Below are 16,470 nucleotides of genomic sequence, written 5' to 3' on the forward strand. Positions count from 1 at the left end.
TTAGGGTTCTATGGTGAAGGTCTTGGTAACCGTTATACTCTAGTTGCTTATGTTCTTTCGGAATTTTGATCAGAACTCACATCTTTATTAAGGACCATTACAAGTCGAGAGTTCGAGTATAAGAAATTAGGGAGAGTATTAATGTCATTGTTACTGTTTTAAAACAGGGGGATTCTAATCAAACTTCAAACACTCATGAATGAATATTTTATCTAAGACATGGATTAGTTTCAGGGTTGTGGGATTAAGGTCAAGGTCATTGACTCTTATATAATTCTTTGTCAGTACTTTAGCGTCTTGATTTCTTGTGGGATTTTCGATCAAACGCCACACATTTATAAAGGACCATAAAATGAGACAAGAAAAACTTTCCAAATTGAAAGGTCAAAGTCAAGCCCGCCGTTACTGTTTTTAATAAAATCTTTGTTAGCACCAACTGCTTCATTTTTGAGGAATTTCAATCAAACTTCACGCACATATAGAGCAATTGCGTGTCGGAGGAGTTCGAAAATCGAGATTCCAGTGTCAAAGTCATTGTTTCTGTGTCAGCGCTTTAGTAACTTAATTACTTTCCGAATTTTGGTCAAACTTGAAGACAACTGGCCATGTTCTTTATTACCATAAGTCAAGATGGAACCATGAGGGGGCTTGTATCATTTGTGATGCCTTGGAACACAATTACACGTCCTCAGTGACACTACATAAAATGTTTGATACAAAGTAGGGAATTCTCTACAAAGTAGTCTTTTACACGATATGCCATGATATGAAATCGACATTCTCCTTAGGTATGTTTTTTATATGCGAAGAATTTCTCTTCTATATCAACCATATTACATACTCTCAATACCGAATATAATACCTTGTGTATGGGATGAAATAAGACTTCAAATACAAAATTTACACAATGAGATCAGTTTTATTTACAACAAATCATTCCTAATTATGGACCCCTCAATATACATATAAAACATACACACCTCATAGTTAAAAACATGTCTTATTCAACTATTTAGATTGAAATGATAAAATTTACTTGTTAATTGCAATGAAATTTTGGTAACGATATACTGATTGGAGTTCTCAAAGTGGTAACATTTCCAAGATATTGGATATGCACACTTTCCTTCAACATGCACATGATGATAAATATCAGTTTTTTATTCTACCAGTAGTGAGAAGCATACAGATTTACTAATACCTTGATGTACTTGGAGCTACCTTCTTTAATTCCTAAGTCAGCTATAACATGTCCTTGATGTTTCCACTGTGCAATTTACACATTGTAATGGCTCAATGGGTGACAGGAATTAAGATGATGTATTGAAATGATGCAGTCAAGACCTGTCAACCCCTAAAAATGTCTGAGGAGACTTCCTCTATAGAAAGTTTAAGCAGATGAGATTGTTCCAGGAATCATTGTCACAAAATTTCATCTCAAATTTACAAGGGTGACAAATCAACAAAACTGTAGTACATAAATATGTTTTTATTTATATATCTTCCTGATGCACACGCTTTCATTCTCACTTACAACAAAAAAGTCTTTGTTTTGAATTGGATAAAATATCCTCTGAAGAGGAATGTTCTGGATGAGGACGGACACCTTTGTTTGAATCCTACAGTTAAAGGGAGGGTTGGCAGGTATTCAAAATGAAGATGTCACTCTGGTGCAACATCATCAGCCATGGTTGCTGGCAGACTGTGAGATACAATGTCACCCTATAACAGTAGTGTGGTTATAGATTCCTGGTAGACATGTCAAGAAGAAAATCACTTACATGTTAGGCAAGTACGCCATTATTGTATAAACATCAGACTTAATTGAACAATGATGTAAAATAATAATCTAAAATCAAGTGAACTTACTGAAGACAATTACAGAGTAATGAATGTAAAACCAAATCATACCACAATGTAGGAGCTAAGACAATTGTAAGGTCATTCTACTGTGTGGTCACTTTAAGGTTAAACTGGACAGGTTCTTGAAATATCAAACATCATAAAGAAGCTAATTTAAGGTGACAAGAGTGTTTCAGATAAGTGTGGACACTAGACACTCTATAAAGACAGGTAGTAATCTATCATTGTACACAACACTATATACACTGTTATTTAGGAATGATATCCTAAAATTCTCATCAGGAACTTTACAATATCTTAAACCATGTGTTAACATCGTATCAGTAGTATGTTATACAAACCAGAGAAATGTGTCAAGTCCTAGTGATCTTGATACTAGGTTTATTTCAGGAATCCAGTACATTGTAAAGCATTAAAACAAAATGTCTTCACTATTCCTCCACAATGAAACTTTATACAGAGCAAAAATACATTGCAATGATACTTAACCAATATCAAATTGGTAAAGTCCAGCAAGTATACCTAGTATCCAGCAGTCAGGCAGCTTGCAATCCTTGTTAAACTCTGCATTATAATGATATCATAAATATTGGAGACTGATATTTTGTTTTTATTCTTCAAAAACAATTGTTAATCAGAGAAACTAGTGTTTTTAAACTGAATGAAGAACTTTGATATCGCCTTCAGTAGAAATAAAAAACGAAGCTGTTTATTTGTTGTCTGCTGAAAAATATTGAATTAAAACACTTCTCAGTCACCATAATTCTGCTTCATTGTAAAGTGAATGCACTAATAGTAGTGACTTTGATCCTCAGTCAGTTGAAACATTTTGGGGCTTTTTGCCCAAAATGTCTATAAAAGTCACAATCAGATCCATGGTCCTTCCTCACCCTGAACAGCCCCGACATCCACAATTCACACACTCCACAATTTTACCCTAAAAATAAAGAAAATATCAATTACTTGTATGTTGTGACTCTGAAAAATAACAGCATCTGGTTAAAGAGCCAGACCCACTACGTTATAGATATTTTTTCATATTTTATTGACTGGAAATGTTGTTGTATACTAATAGATAATATATAAATAAAGACTTGTATTGAGTTTCGAACTTGAAATTGAAAGGGTACCGGAGATATCGGTCATTAATCAATACCAGGATGACCAACATGAGGAAAAGTCATGTAATACGTATAGATGCGATCAGAACCAAAACAAAAATGGAGGAAGACGTGAGTAGTATGTCCATGTGACATCGCTTATAAAAACATTTTACCGATGAATGCAATCAATACTCTATATATCCTGTATGGAAATCATCTAACGTATGTATTGATCACATTTTTCAATGCTTAGATATGACACGTGCAGATTATGAGAAAAACTACGATTAATTGCAAAGAGGCCCTCAAATGGGGGCTACGATAAGGTAACGAACATAAAGAACATGGCAAAATGGATCTATCTAAAGCGAATGTTCGATGATAAGAGTATTTATGAATATGATTTTAGAGTGATACTACATGAGAGAGCCAAACAGAGTATGAACCAGTCACCATCTTCCTTCTTTTCCCCTCAGAGTCCGTCATTACATGTTTTCTTCCCTCGCATGCTTTCTGCCATGTTGGAAGACGGCAGATTTATTTACAGTTCTTTGCGTTTGCATCAGAGGGCAGGACTTCACGCATAATTATGAATTAGCACTGAGTCATTTCAAATTCTTTTTTAAAATTATTTATTACGTTAGATTGGTATCGATTTACTTTAAAATTGCAGTATTACAGGGTTAGTCAGAACTTTTGCTATCCAAGAAAAATAGAAAATCATGAATTTTTTTTTATATAAAATAATATCGTTCGAGGAGTGGGTCTGGCTCTTTAATACTATACAATTATCTACTTTATACTAAGTCAATACATGGATTTATACACATCGTAAAAGTGAAATTTACCAATAAACCTTATAATAACCTCATATTAGGTTAATAATTGTTTTATTATCAGATAATCATAAAACAATATCTGCAGCATTAGTGTTGGATGTCATCAAATTGTATCTTAACAGAAAACAAGAAACAATTTTACATGGAACATCAATATGTACAGTATGTAAATTTGTATTTTACTACACAATTCTGTCTTGATAATTCTGACTGATCACATTTAAAATGAAACTTAAATAAATGAGATATTTGTGTATTTATTGGAAAATTCATCATACAGTTGAGGTTTTCAAGGTTTAAAACTGCATCAAATGTTTTTTCCTCTTTACAACTAGTGGTACTTCACTGGACACATCTTTGATTTCTTGAATCATTTTGATATCAGTATCTGTGGATATGTTAATTTGAACTCGGTGAACAGACTCTTGACAGGTAAACAGATTTGTAATACTAACCGTACATGCAAGTGATTGCCTATTTCAGGGTCAATATTGCATTAGTTCAGAATTTTACAAATACTTCATGGACAATCAGAGAAGGGAAAAACAATCAGTCATAAGATAAAATATTTCAAAATGTAACTTCCAACTGTTTCAGCTAGCAGTTTAAAATCACAATTAACATGAGTATCAGTAAACTGATGAATGTTCCCGGAGGCAAATCAATAGGACACAAAATTTTAACAAAAGGTAATAACTCTTTATTTCGGACACTTCATTTTGGTATGACCAAATTGTTCACCAAAATTCTTTATCCTAATTTAAAGGAAAGCAAAGTTAAGCAAAGATCATAAAATTTTAACAAAGGGAACTAACTCTGTTATTAAAGTGTTGCAGACTTTAAATTTGGTACACTACACATCCTCTTTGTATAACTAATGTAACACCATCTTTCATTGTCCTAGCTTAAATAATTGCAAAGTTATGTTATGGAAAAAAAAGGTTCAACAAAGAGAAATAATTCTGTAATTGAGGAGCCGCAGGGTCTGAATTTGGTATACTGCCCATCGCCTTAGTGTCACTAACGTATACAAAATTCAAAATCCTTTTTGTAATTGTGGGAAAAGTTATGCTTTGGACATGAAAATTTTGACAAAGGGCCATAATTCTATAATTTAGGGGTTGAGGGCCTTAACATTGATACACTGCACATTGCCTTTGTATGATCAATATATACACTTAAGTTTTATTTTCCTAGTTTAAATATAAGCTATAAGGTTAATTAAAGTTTAAAGTCATTGGCCCGCTATTTGGTACACTGCACATTGCCTTAGCATGATCAATGTTTACGGATGATCAACGGATATGAAAGGATAGATGGATTGCTCGACAGACAGCTAAGGCTGCAACTAAATGCTCTCCTTAAAAAAACACACAATGGACAATACTTACAGCTTCCAGCTTTCCCTTTGGTACACGACACACACAATTGCTGTTAAAGTTGGTATCCCTAGTCTGAATACACCGCAAACAACACAGATTCTCATAGCCTTGCTTTTTCCACTTTGCGATGAGATTTTTGTCAGCAATATTTTCCTTAAGACAGTACTCATACAGTTCTGAAATATTAGATAAATATTTATTAGTTCATAAGTAACATTATATAATACAGCATCAAACAGTAAATCAATGATGAAACTGTCCTGTAATATAGCTATTATTCCCTTGTCCTGGAAGTTGTATCCATGCTTTTACTGGAGTGAGATTTGCTTGTCATTTTCCTTAGAGAAACAAAGGAGTTCTGTCAGGACAATGGTATGACATCACAGCAATAATTCAATCACTTCATGTTAACAAATGAACTTTACCTATAAAAAACAAGGTAGTAAGAGGGAATAATCATTGAACCCTTTGAGGTTAGGATATGTGGGATCTCCACTCTCATGGGAGGAATTATTAAGATGAAAATCACACATGTACAGAAGTCTGCCTAAAGAGAAATCTTTCCTATCAAGTTGAAATACCTTATATCTCAACCACAAGAGAATGAAAGATTCTGGTTGTGTTAATATAAAAATCTAAAACTTACATTGTACATGCCAGTCAAATACAGCTGGCAGAATAAAAATTTATGTACTTTATCATCATTAGAATGAGTAAACCTAGAGGGAAACCCTTAGACTTTTATTTCAAATTCTAATTATTTTAGTTTTTAATTGTTTTTGAAGCACAATACTCACATCAACACTTACTTATATACAATATCAAGTTTAAATAAAATGTTCAAGTGTAAATGCATTAAGTTCTGATCAGAAATGATTGAGAACAACTGTGTCAGAATCTAAAATAAATTAGGTTGGATGATGTGTCAGGCACATGGAAACTACCTCTGCTTATGGCCTTCCTTCTGTAGAACAGGTCAAAGATATAACGTGACTTCTGATGGTGGATGCGGAATATTGGCCACAGTCCTTCTACCTTTCTTTTACCCTCATGTGGATCAGTTTCAGCTGTAATTAGAAAATGGGAAAAAGTAAATAAAATTGTTGACAACATGAGACTTTATAATATGTTACTTTGTGACATAACAACATTCATTTGAAATACCAATGCTGTTTCCAGAAAATTGTCATATATAATAGAGGTCTTTTCCTTCCTTCAAAGACTCTGTTGAGTTGTGGTTGTGTATGCATATTTTCACATCAAAAATTGTACTGGCATACATTTTTTTATACAGGTGCTCAAAACATGGGATAGGTACATGTTTTTAACTATGTTAACTACTTGACACTAATAGTAACATTTTTACCCATACCCTGTTGAGATTTAATGCCATCAAAACTTTTGTTACAGGCATTAAATAATAAGTATGATAAAGAATAAATAAAAAAAATATTTTTTGATAAAAAGCTTTTGATATCAAAAACAAATTTTCATGATATTATGCCCTAGCTGCATATGTCACCAAATTAAAGGAAAAAACATGTGCTGCTATTGACGATATTTGAAATAGTGACCTTTCAATCTCTAACTGGATATTCTAATGCTTGACAAAAGGGAAATTAATTTGCCCCTTCACGAAGTCTTTGACTCGAAGATGACTACAACTCATACCTAGTTCATAATCACCAATGAAGAATCTCATCCTATGGTTTCTACACATCGCGTCCGAATAAGTTGGATTATAGCCGTGGCCATTAAGACAATCTGGCCTCTCAACTTCTGCAGATTTTCACCGAGAATGGGTTATACGGGGCGGTTATACGAGCTATAGGTTTTTGTTTCATTGGCATGTACAATGTACTACCATGTGTACAGATGTATGCTAAATCGACATTTTACCTTCCCGCATCTTCTGGTCGAGCTCGTCTATTGTTGGTTCGATCAGCTCCCATCCCTCTGGAGGAGGTTTCCTACTTCTTTTGACTTTTGGCATGACGATATTTTAACCGCAGAACGAGATCAATTGTTTATCTTGTTGCGTGTTATTTTCGTACGTAGAACGACGAGGTCTCGAGTGTAACACAAGAAACTCATTGGGTTTCCACATCTACTACATAAAGAGTGTCTGCGTGCTGAGTGAGATTGCGACTGCCTTCTTTGGGAAGAGTCGCTTGCACTTCCGGTTTGTGACGAACCCAGCTCGAGGTTTGAAAGAAGCTAAAACCCCGAAAAAGTTTCTATTTCGTCAAGTTGAAAGGTTCCTGTAGACGATAATGCCAAGAGGTAATGAATATGTATTGTCTGTGACTGTTAAAAGGAGGTAATAACTACTTCAAACGTCAAATGTGATACAGCAGTCTAACCACATGTGACTAGTCCAGTTCACACGCGAATATACAAAAAACTAATTACAAGATGTAGCAGATGTGATATAAAACTAAGGCTTTGTGTATATATATAACGTAATGTGTGTGTCATTTTATTCTTACAATAAAGAACAACACTAGGTAAACACCTAATACAACCCTGTTTATAAATATAGATACAGCTTATGTTATAGTCTTTTATGAGGTATTTGACTATTTTTAGATCAGCTGTAATTACATAATGTGTGGAAATGAAAGTGATTAAAAAACAGACAAAACTAACAAACTGCATATATGCTATCGTGTTTATCGCAAAATGGATTAAGAAATTCTTACATTGATTTGGTAGAGTGGCAATTTTCAAAATACCACAGAAAAATGTAATTTACTCATTCCGTGGTCAAAGTTTTCATTTGAAAATTAAAAATTAACCTGGTACTGAAATCTTTAGGTTATTCAGATAAATTTCACAAATATATGCATTAATATGGCTTGAGATGCATGTTGCCAAAAGCTTAAGGATAAAGAACAATTTTAATCAAGATAATGGCAATCCTGTTACCTGATTTCTGATTTCTACATCGCTTTCTTTAAATGATAAATGGATCGTCTCTTACACAGAGGGTGCCAAAGGGTTTGGATTTGGCTGGAAACTTGCTTTATTTGATGTCTGTTTAATAATGATAAACTCATGTTTGGACGTACTGGCAAGTTTTGATTTTTGTTTGAGTTTAGTTATATTTTAAAATCTGTGAAATTCCCTAAAGATTTTATGATATATGATTGAAGCCTTGAAACAGACATAATTCTACAAAGGATTTTCTGCTGATAAATATTATGATCTGCCATTATGAAAATATGACAAATAATCAGATGACTATTGAGTTGACTATAAGTCTGGAAAAGTTCTTTCTGAAATGCAGTGGTTAATATTTTGGAAAAAGAGAATTGCCAGCTTTCAACAGTTTAGCAGATATACCAGAAATTCCAGAAATCTCTTTACAATCTAGTTTGAAAATTCGATTGGGTATAATAGGTTAATTGGTATTTGATCAAGTAAAAGATCGCAAACCGAAACATTCACTCAATAGATGTTTAATTGTAGAAATTCAAAATAAGATGGCTACAAAGGTCATTATAACATTCAAGGTCCTTACTAATATCACCAGCAACATTTGTCAATTACGAGTTAAAAGTATACCAACTTAATAATCCTTGTTTTGGTGGGGTTTTGCAGCAAATTGATTGTTACATGCTCACGTGATATTACCAGACACAAAACGAGTCATTATGCATTAGCATTGACATTACACCTGAATATATTATTGATTTCTTTAGGGGGTGCAAGAGGAGGTGGCAGAGGAGCCAAGCGTATATTCAAGGGTCAGAGACGACATTTCACAAATGAAGACCAAATCAATTCAGACTTGGAGAAAGCTGAGCGTGAACAGCAATGGCGGGTATGACATATCAGTAATGTGATATCCCATTCTTGTTGTAGTGGATCACAGAATCATGCATTCCTTAGAGGACTGTTCAGTTATACATATATAGTAAACCTCCAGTCTGTTCAAATTGATGGATAGTTCAAATACATGATTTTATCAATAAAAACATTACTTTTCTGTCTAGTAATAGTTTGAACCCTTTCTAGTCTTGTTTCACCTACAATGTGAAACAAGACTAGAAAGTGCTCACAAAACCTTGTTGATTGCAAAATTGGTGTCTTGTTATATCCACTTACTATTTTTGTGAATAAGACTAATTAGATTAACTAAAATTGAAGTTATCTATATTCATGGCAATACCTTATTTTGATATTGAGCAATGTCAACCCAGATAGTTCAAACTATTATTTATTTTGACCAGCATAATTTCATATAATTTGGACGGATTCAGCAATATGTGTTCAATTTCGTTCAAACTGACCGAAGGTTTACCATATTCACAATATGTACATTGGATAAGTTGTTAATAGTTGGAACAAGTAGGAATGAAGACTAGCAGTGCAACTTGTATTATATTGGCATTGGTACTACCATGATTTAAATTTTGTCAGCAGCCAATTTTCTGTCCTGTGTCTTGTATTTTTGAAAACTTATTATAGGTAATAGAACAAACGCAACAAATTTGATTAGCAATGTAAAAACAGTTGTGTTCATCCTTGAAAACAGATTAAACATGAATGTATCTTGCTTTGTTACATAAATCCAGGGGTAGAGACAACACCGTAAATTCTTATTGAGGTTCCGTTGGTTCTTTATATCCCTTGCCTGGATACCACCCGGTATACAGGGCGATTGAAGAATAGGGGAAACTAAGTATATAAGTCAATCGCAACAGGTTCGGGATAAGTTGATGTTTTATTAGTGTGAAACAGCTACCGGTTTCGCCTGAACAGTGGTAGACGTTTCACACTAATAAAAAATCAACTTATCCCGAACCTGTTGCAATTGACTTATATACTTTGCTTTGTTACAGATATTTTTGTATTTTATTTTGTAGCATCCTACATTATATTTTGTACTGTGCCACATTTTCACACCTACTAAAACATTAGCAATAATTCTTTATATAATATATATCACATTGTTGTAGTCATCACAAAAATAACTTAAAATAATATATATATGGACTCAAAGATTGTTAACAAACATCTCAAGAAAATAAAAATATCACTAGTTTCAGTGAAAAACAAAAAAAAAAGAAATTTTTAGTATGTCACCTGATGTAAAGTGGCATTGGGCTTATACATTTTATGGTATGATGTTATACCTTTCTGCCAATGTTTTCTTTTAACGGCTTCTTAGGATATGAATGAATACTAACTCTTTTGCAAGGAGGTTAATTTTTAACTGTACTTGAAACTTTAGATTAGACTTGAATTATGACTTTAGAAACAAAAGTTATTACTTATTCCTGTCACATTTTGTTGATTTTATTTTTTATCTCAATTACCATTATATGAAAGAAATTATGTATTTTCTGTGAGACTTTGCTCAGTATCTATCAAAGTAAAGACAAAGGCAAAGGGCATTCACTTACATGTTTTATATTCAATGACACTACAAGGTTAGCACTGAGTTCATTTCAGGTGTTGATTTGATGATAAAATTAAGATACTTCATGCACTGTTTAGCCTATATGAGTGATGGTTAATATTCTTTAGTGTTAAGTAAAAACCCTGTACTTCTTTGGTATATTGTAGAAAGCAAGAGGAGAGGTTGGTGTTGGTGATGATGGAGTACAGCCCGGAGACCTCCCACCCTCTGACTCGGAATCAGAGGAGACAGACTCGGAAGATGAAGTGGTGATTTATTAAAGATATTTAAAATGTTTATCAGAAATATCATATTCATTAGGTGATGTGGTAATTACAATTAGGTTATTTTTAGAGACTTACTTCTTTTTTGTCGTGTATTGTTTTATTGATCATTTATGTGCATATTTGTAAACTCATTCCTGTTATAAGTACTATTATTTGATATCTAGATAAAGATAAGTTTTTCCAAGGTAGATAAAAAAATCAGCTGAATAAATGAAAGAACAATTCCCTTTTTAGTATCCCTTTTTAGTATACATATAACTGAACCCAATCTTGAATGTGTTGAACTATGCATTTGCTGGTAAAAGTAAACAGAACATCTTGCAGTTGTTTTTGTTCTTTTTGTGCTTTTCAGTAGAGATTAATTATCAAGCATCCTTGAATAATAACGTAATTTTATTTTGAATGTCTAAATATACAGGCAAAACCAAAAGGAGTGGCACATTTGATTGAAATAGAGAACCCTAACAGAAAGAATCGTTCTCAACTAAGGAAGGTTACAGATGATGCTGCTAATACAAAGACAGAGTTATCCAGGAGAGAAAGGTAAGACAAATCACTACAAGTAGATATTATGTTTTATAACAGAATTAAAAAGTCAATTTTTGGCAAAGCATCAGATGGATTTTTCAAATCACCCTGCATCCATGTTTCTTTGTCCGGGCCCTGTCTGTCCTCAAACAATTCTTGTGATTGCTATATTTCTTAAGAAGTATTCGATGGATCTTTTTCAAATTTCATATGTAGGTCGCCTTTGGCTCCTTCTCTTGCATTGGCCCATTTTTCTGATTGATCTGAAAACATGACTGACCTGTGGCTATCTTGCATTTTGACAGTAATAGTTTGTTATTGCTATTTCTGGAGAAGTACTGGATGTAGGAACCCCTTTGTCCTTAGTTATGCATTGTCCCATTTCTGGACTGATTTGAAAAAACCTATGGCCAGAAAGGTGGACATCATGTTTTTTGACAGTCATAATTTATCCTTTCATCCATTTCATGTTTACATTCCCTTAGAGCCGCAGTTATGCACTTGTGATTTTGGAACTGATTAAAAATACAAAATGGCTGAATGGCGGCCCTCTTGGATTTTGACTAAGAGAATTTGTTACCACTCTTTCTTGGGAAGTACTCAATGGATCTTTCATATGTAGATTCCTCTTGGTCCCTTGATACTTGGTATGCCCTTTTCATTTTGGGACTGATTTGAAAATCAAAGATTGTCGGCAAGGCTACAATCTTGGATTTGGGAGTCGCAGATTGTTATCGCTATTTCGTAAGAGGAATTTTCAAATTTCATTTAGTTAAGAGCAAAGACAGAGAATCGGAGAAAACAAAATGGCTGGCAGGTGGCTATATTGGATTTTGAAAATGAGAATTCTATTTCTTGAGAAATACTGGATGAATGAAATTATATAGGTTTTTCTTCGTTTCTAATTGTGCCCATGCAATTTTTGTAATGATCAGAAAAAACAAAATAGTCAAGAAGGATCAGATCCAACTCTTGATGAACAAATAGTGGTGGTTGCCAAGATTCCTCTTGGATCTCCTTGTTAAGATTCATCGGAACTAGATGGCATATCTAAAACCAAAGAATACAGATCACCATAAAGAAGATGTAAAAAATGAGTATTTGCCACTTTCATTATATTGATTGTGAAAATGAAACCATTAAATATCATAGGAATATTTGATATCTCATTCCTTTTATCTATTATACTGCTCACATTTTTACTGGATTTGTGAGTGTGGTCATGTCAGGGTGTTAGTTGCTTTCTAGTGTATCTGTGAATCTGATGTCACTCTATATTTTTCTGATATCTGGTTGGCAGTTATTGTTTTCTTTCATTTGTGAATCCGAGGTCAGGGGATCAACTGCTTTTTGCTGTGTTTACAAGTCTGAAGTCTGGTTGTCAATCGCTTACAACTTCACTTGTAAGTCTAATCTCTGGTGTCAGTTGCTGTCTTCTGCATTTGCTTGTGATGTTAGTGTTAAATGTATTCAACCATGTTTGTATATCATATCTCTAGTTGTCAACTGTTGTCTTCTGCATTTGTTAGCGAGTTCAATGTGTCAGTTGCTGTCTACTGTGTTTTCAAGTCTGATGTCACCCTTTGTGAGTCTGGTCTTTCAACAAAATTACCAAGAGGTGACATAATTACAGGGAGGAGATAGTAACAAAACATTACAATATTACAGGGAGGAGACATTAACAAAACTTTACAATATTACAGGGAGGAGATATTTACAAAACTCTACAATATTACAGGGAGGAGATATTTACAAAACTCTACAATATTACAGGGAGGAGACATTAACAAAATTTTACAATATTACGGGGAGGAGACAGTGATAAAACCTCATAATAATATGGTGAGGAGTTTGGGAGGAGACATTAACAAATACTTTGCAATATTGTAGAGAGGAAATAGAAAAACAACAAGCAAGAGAAAACTACCAGAAACAACACATGGCTGGTAATACAGAGGAGGCAAGGGCAGATTTGGCCAGACTGGCAATCATCCGAAAACAGAGGGAGGAGGCAGCAAAGAAACGTGATCTAGAGGCTGAGAAAGGTTTTTACTTTAACTCAATCTTTTAGTGATGTACTAATCAACCAAAGTCTTTATCTACTTAAAGATACCTCAATAAGTAGCAAATTCAGGTAAAGATCCAGGTATGCAGGTGGTTCAGTGTTGGGGTATGTAGGTGGTTCAAAGTTGCCTACATGTAGTTAGGTTCTTGCTTCTCTGGAAGCTGAGAAGTAGACTGATCTGTCATTGTTGTTTCCTTAGACAGGACACTTTTTATCCCAATGACTCTGGATGGCTCTACTGGCCTCCTGTGTGTTACTCTGAATCAGTAAAGTTGCCATGAACCCCACCTTAAAATGATCATTGCAATTGACAGGCAGTAAAGCAGGCAAAAACAGTCAAACTCATCAACCCAAATTCTTACCTGTATGCTAATAAAAGTGTCTAATCAACTGACTTAATAAACCACAGGGCTTAATCATCTGCATATCTCCAATCCCAATCATATTTTGTTTTACAACTGCATTCTTACTGATCAACCAACAAATCCCAGTTCTTAGTTGTCTGCTAGTGCTCATTCATTATCTACCGTTTCTTACACATACTTAAAACGTACCAGGTCTATAGTCAGTATATAAGCATTGTCTGATTTTAGATTAGAATTATAAATGAAATAACACTTAACGCAATTTCACAGGATTTAAAATTTAAGTGCTCTCTTGATCAAATATGGTTTACATGTACCATGTGCTGTCTCCAAAATGAAACTTTTCTTTTTCTTATTTCAGCCAAACAAGCAGCAGCAAAGAAAAAATCCTGATATTGCTACGCATAGATAATTCAAATATTTAAATGAATGAAGATGTTTAAGGAATGGGGATACAGCCAGACTAAAGTGATGGATGGTGGGGGTGAGGTCAGAGGCTTCCCTCTAAGGCATGTTACATTAACCTGGACCTGCGGCTGACAGCTTCCTTGGTTGTTGTGTTCTCTATAAGTCTTTTCCATTGTTACCCAAATTAAAGTTACATTGTACTTGATATACACACATGGTAGACATTAACAATAATTTGAATTTAAGAAATATCACATATTATTATTATAATATCTACAGTGCATTTTGATTCAAATTTACAAATGGTAATCGTGAATACACTATTCCCTAGCACAATTTGTATCTCCTCCTTACTGATCATCTTTATAGCTCACAGTTCAGGCAAGGAGGAGAGATTCTTCAAAAATTAACAGATTGAGAATTAAATTTCTATAGAGCAATTTCAGGGATGTTTCACATAGCTTCTATAATAGAAGATTAAAGAAGAGGAAAAAGGAATAGATGTTTTGTATTTCAAATAGTGTTGTGAATATACCACAATGCCTAAATATCCACTGTGGCAGGTATACTTGTCAAATTTGTAAGAAACTGTTTTCTACTTACAACATTGTTATACTTTATAATCTTACACACCTACAATAAATGATGCAAATATTTAGTAAATTGTCAGTAGAAGCGCTTAATTGCTTGAAGTCTTTTTATGTTAGGTATATAAATGCAGGTGTACATGCTAAAAGTCTGAAATGACTATGCAATTTTTGTACCATAATTTATTACCTAGGTAAATGATAAAAGAGAAAAATACCTATGGGTTTGTCTGTAAAACATCCAATCATGTAATAGTGATTAATTTTCATGTCAAGATCAATTATTTATATTTTGGTACCATCAGGATGCATCAAGATATACTGAGAGTCCATTACTTTTCTTATTACTTGTTCAAATGAAGATGTTTTGAGACCCAGACGTTGACAAGGGTTCCATAAACAAAATGTTTCAGCAAATTCCCAATCCTCACGATCATGAAACGATGACAGCTGAAAAAATAACTTGGGAGAGGACACATGTTTGTGTACTTCACGTAGTTATAATTGCCAAATAGAAACATTTCCAGTTTAAAAAAGAAAAGAAACAGAATCATGTTAATTTTTCTCTCTATCTTGTATAAATTATGCTGAAAGTTTTAGAATTTTCATTCAGATATATAGTTTCTGATTCATCCATCATGTGCACATAAACATGTTTGCATTTTTTTCTCATTCGAGAATTTTTTAATACTTAACAGCTATGAGTTTTCTAACCTATTTTCATCGTTGTTTTGATGATTTGAGAATTTCTGGAACATGTTCTCTTGTCTGAAGAGTTTTAAGTGTAAACTCTCAATACATAGTATCATTTTATCAAAATTTAATTTGAAAACATGTTTACAATGCACAATAATGTGTATTGTCACAATAAACTGAATTACCAGTCTTTTAAAACAAAATTTGATTGCCCAAGATTAATTATCTTACAAGCTGATTTTATTTTGGGATGTCTTTGTTATTACTGGTATTTACTGTTTTTAAAAATGTGAATAAATGATATAAGCTTCAATAATAATGAAATTTCAAATTCTGTTTTGGAGACGGAATGTTTGGTCTATACTTACAAGATAGTTAACTCAAAAACAATTTAAGCTTCTCCAACCTTTAAATGATAAAATGAATGGAATTTTATATCAAATTATGAAATACAGTTTAGAGGAAATTATTTTATTGCAAGTATAAATTACTGATGGTAAAATGATATTTTTATGACACCATTAAGACTTCCAAAATTTGGATAAATTTGGAGAATGGTCTTTCTTTTGTATTGATGTATCCATTGTGTTTAAAAGTTTGTGGTATGCTTTCTGAAGTCAACATTAAAGTGCTCAAAAAGTAGTGGTACATGTAGAATGATTGGAATGTAAATCATGTGATTTTCTCAAAGCAAATGCATTATTACATGTCTTAGGTGGCATTATGGTATATTGACATTTTCTGTAAACATAGGGTTACTGCTACCATAATGGTCAAGTGCTATTCTGAATAAAATATCTCATGTTTATTTCATTTCACTGTGTTTTTTATAAGTTTGTTTTTTCTTTTTCTTAATTCTTTAGATAAATCTAAGTATATTGTACCAATTTAGCATCACAAATAACCAAGGATCTAGGTTTTAAAATTGTTGGTAGTTTTA

The 16,470-nt window shown here is 33.3% G+C and overlaps 2 protein-coding genes across 3 annotated transcripts; one reads left to right on the top strand and one right to left on the bottom strand.

Moving 5' to 3' along the window:
- Positions 1-1,474: 1,474 nt before the first annotated feature.
- Positions 1,475-7,258, bottom strand: LOC132551336 (protein BUD31 homolog). Its single transcript, XM_060215471.1, has 4 exons — positions 7,087-7,258; positions 6,132-6,254; positions 5,197-5,363; positions 1,475-2,800 (listed from the first exon to the last, which is right to left on the bottom strand). The coding sequence occupies exons 1-4, from the start codon at positions 7,178-7,180 to the stop codon at positions 2,750-2,752; spliced, it is 435 nt and encodes a 144-aa protein (XP_060071454.1). The 5' UTR covers positions 7,181-7,258; the 3' UTR covers positions 1,475-2,749.
- A 107-nt stretch (positions 7,259-7,365) lies between these two features.
- Positions 7,366-16,343, top strand: LOC132551436 (28 kDa heat- and acid-stable phosphoprotein-like). Of its 2 annotated transcripts, none has more exons than XM_060215574.1 (6): positions 7,366-7,470; positions 8,892-9,013; positions 10,762-10,863; positions 11,300-11,424; positions 13,300-13,454; positions 14,201-16,343. In XM_060215574.1, exons 1-6 carry the CDS (start codon positions 7,461-7,463, stop codon positions 14,230-14,232), a joined length of 546 nt encoding a protein of 181 aa, XP_060071557.1. In that variant the 5' UTR covers positions 7,366-7,460; the 3' UTR covers positions 14,233-16,343. The 2 variants fall into 2 exon arrangements, with proteins under 2 accessions (XP_060071557.1, XP_060071558.1); XM_060215575.1 differs by having other exon boundaries at positions 10,762-10,860.
- Positions 16,344-16,470: the final 127 nt, after the last annotated feature.

Source organism: Ylistrum balloti, unplaced genomic scaffold (genome assembly GCF_031769215.1).
Source record: "Ylistrum balloti isolate Yb309-2 unplaced genomic scaffold, AGI_CSIRO_Ybal_v1 Utg370196, whole genome shotgun sequence".
Lineage (NCBI taxonomy): Eukaryota > Metazoa > Mollusca > Bivalvia > Pectinida > Pectinidae > Ylistrum > Ylistrum balloti.

Coding starts and splice junctions, on each gene's coding strand:
- LOC132551336 (XM_060215471.1), bottom strand. CDS start 7,180: ATGCCAAAAGTCAAAAGAAGTAGGAAACCTCCTCCAGAGGGATGGGAG. Junction 6,255..7,086: donor CGACCAGAAGATGCGGGAAG/GTAAAATGTCGA, acceptor TTCTAATTACAG/CTGAAACTGATCCACATGAG. Junction 2,801..5,196: donor CAAAGGGAAAGCTGGAAGCT/GTAAGTATTGTC, acceptor CTTTATTTTTAG/GGTAAAATTGTGGAGTGTGT.
- LOC132551436 (XM_060215574.1), top strand. Junction 11,425..13,299: donor GAGTTATCCAGGAGAGAAAG/GTAAGACAAATC, acceptor GCAATATTGTAG/AGAGGAAATAGAAAAACAAC. Junction 13,455..14,200: donor TGATCTAGAGGCTGAGAAAG/GTTTTTACTTTA, acceptor TTCTTATTTCAG/CCAAACAAGCAGCAGCAAAG.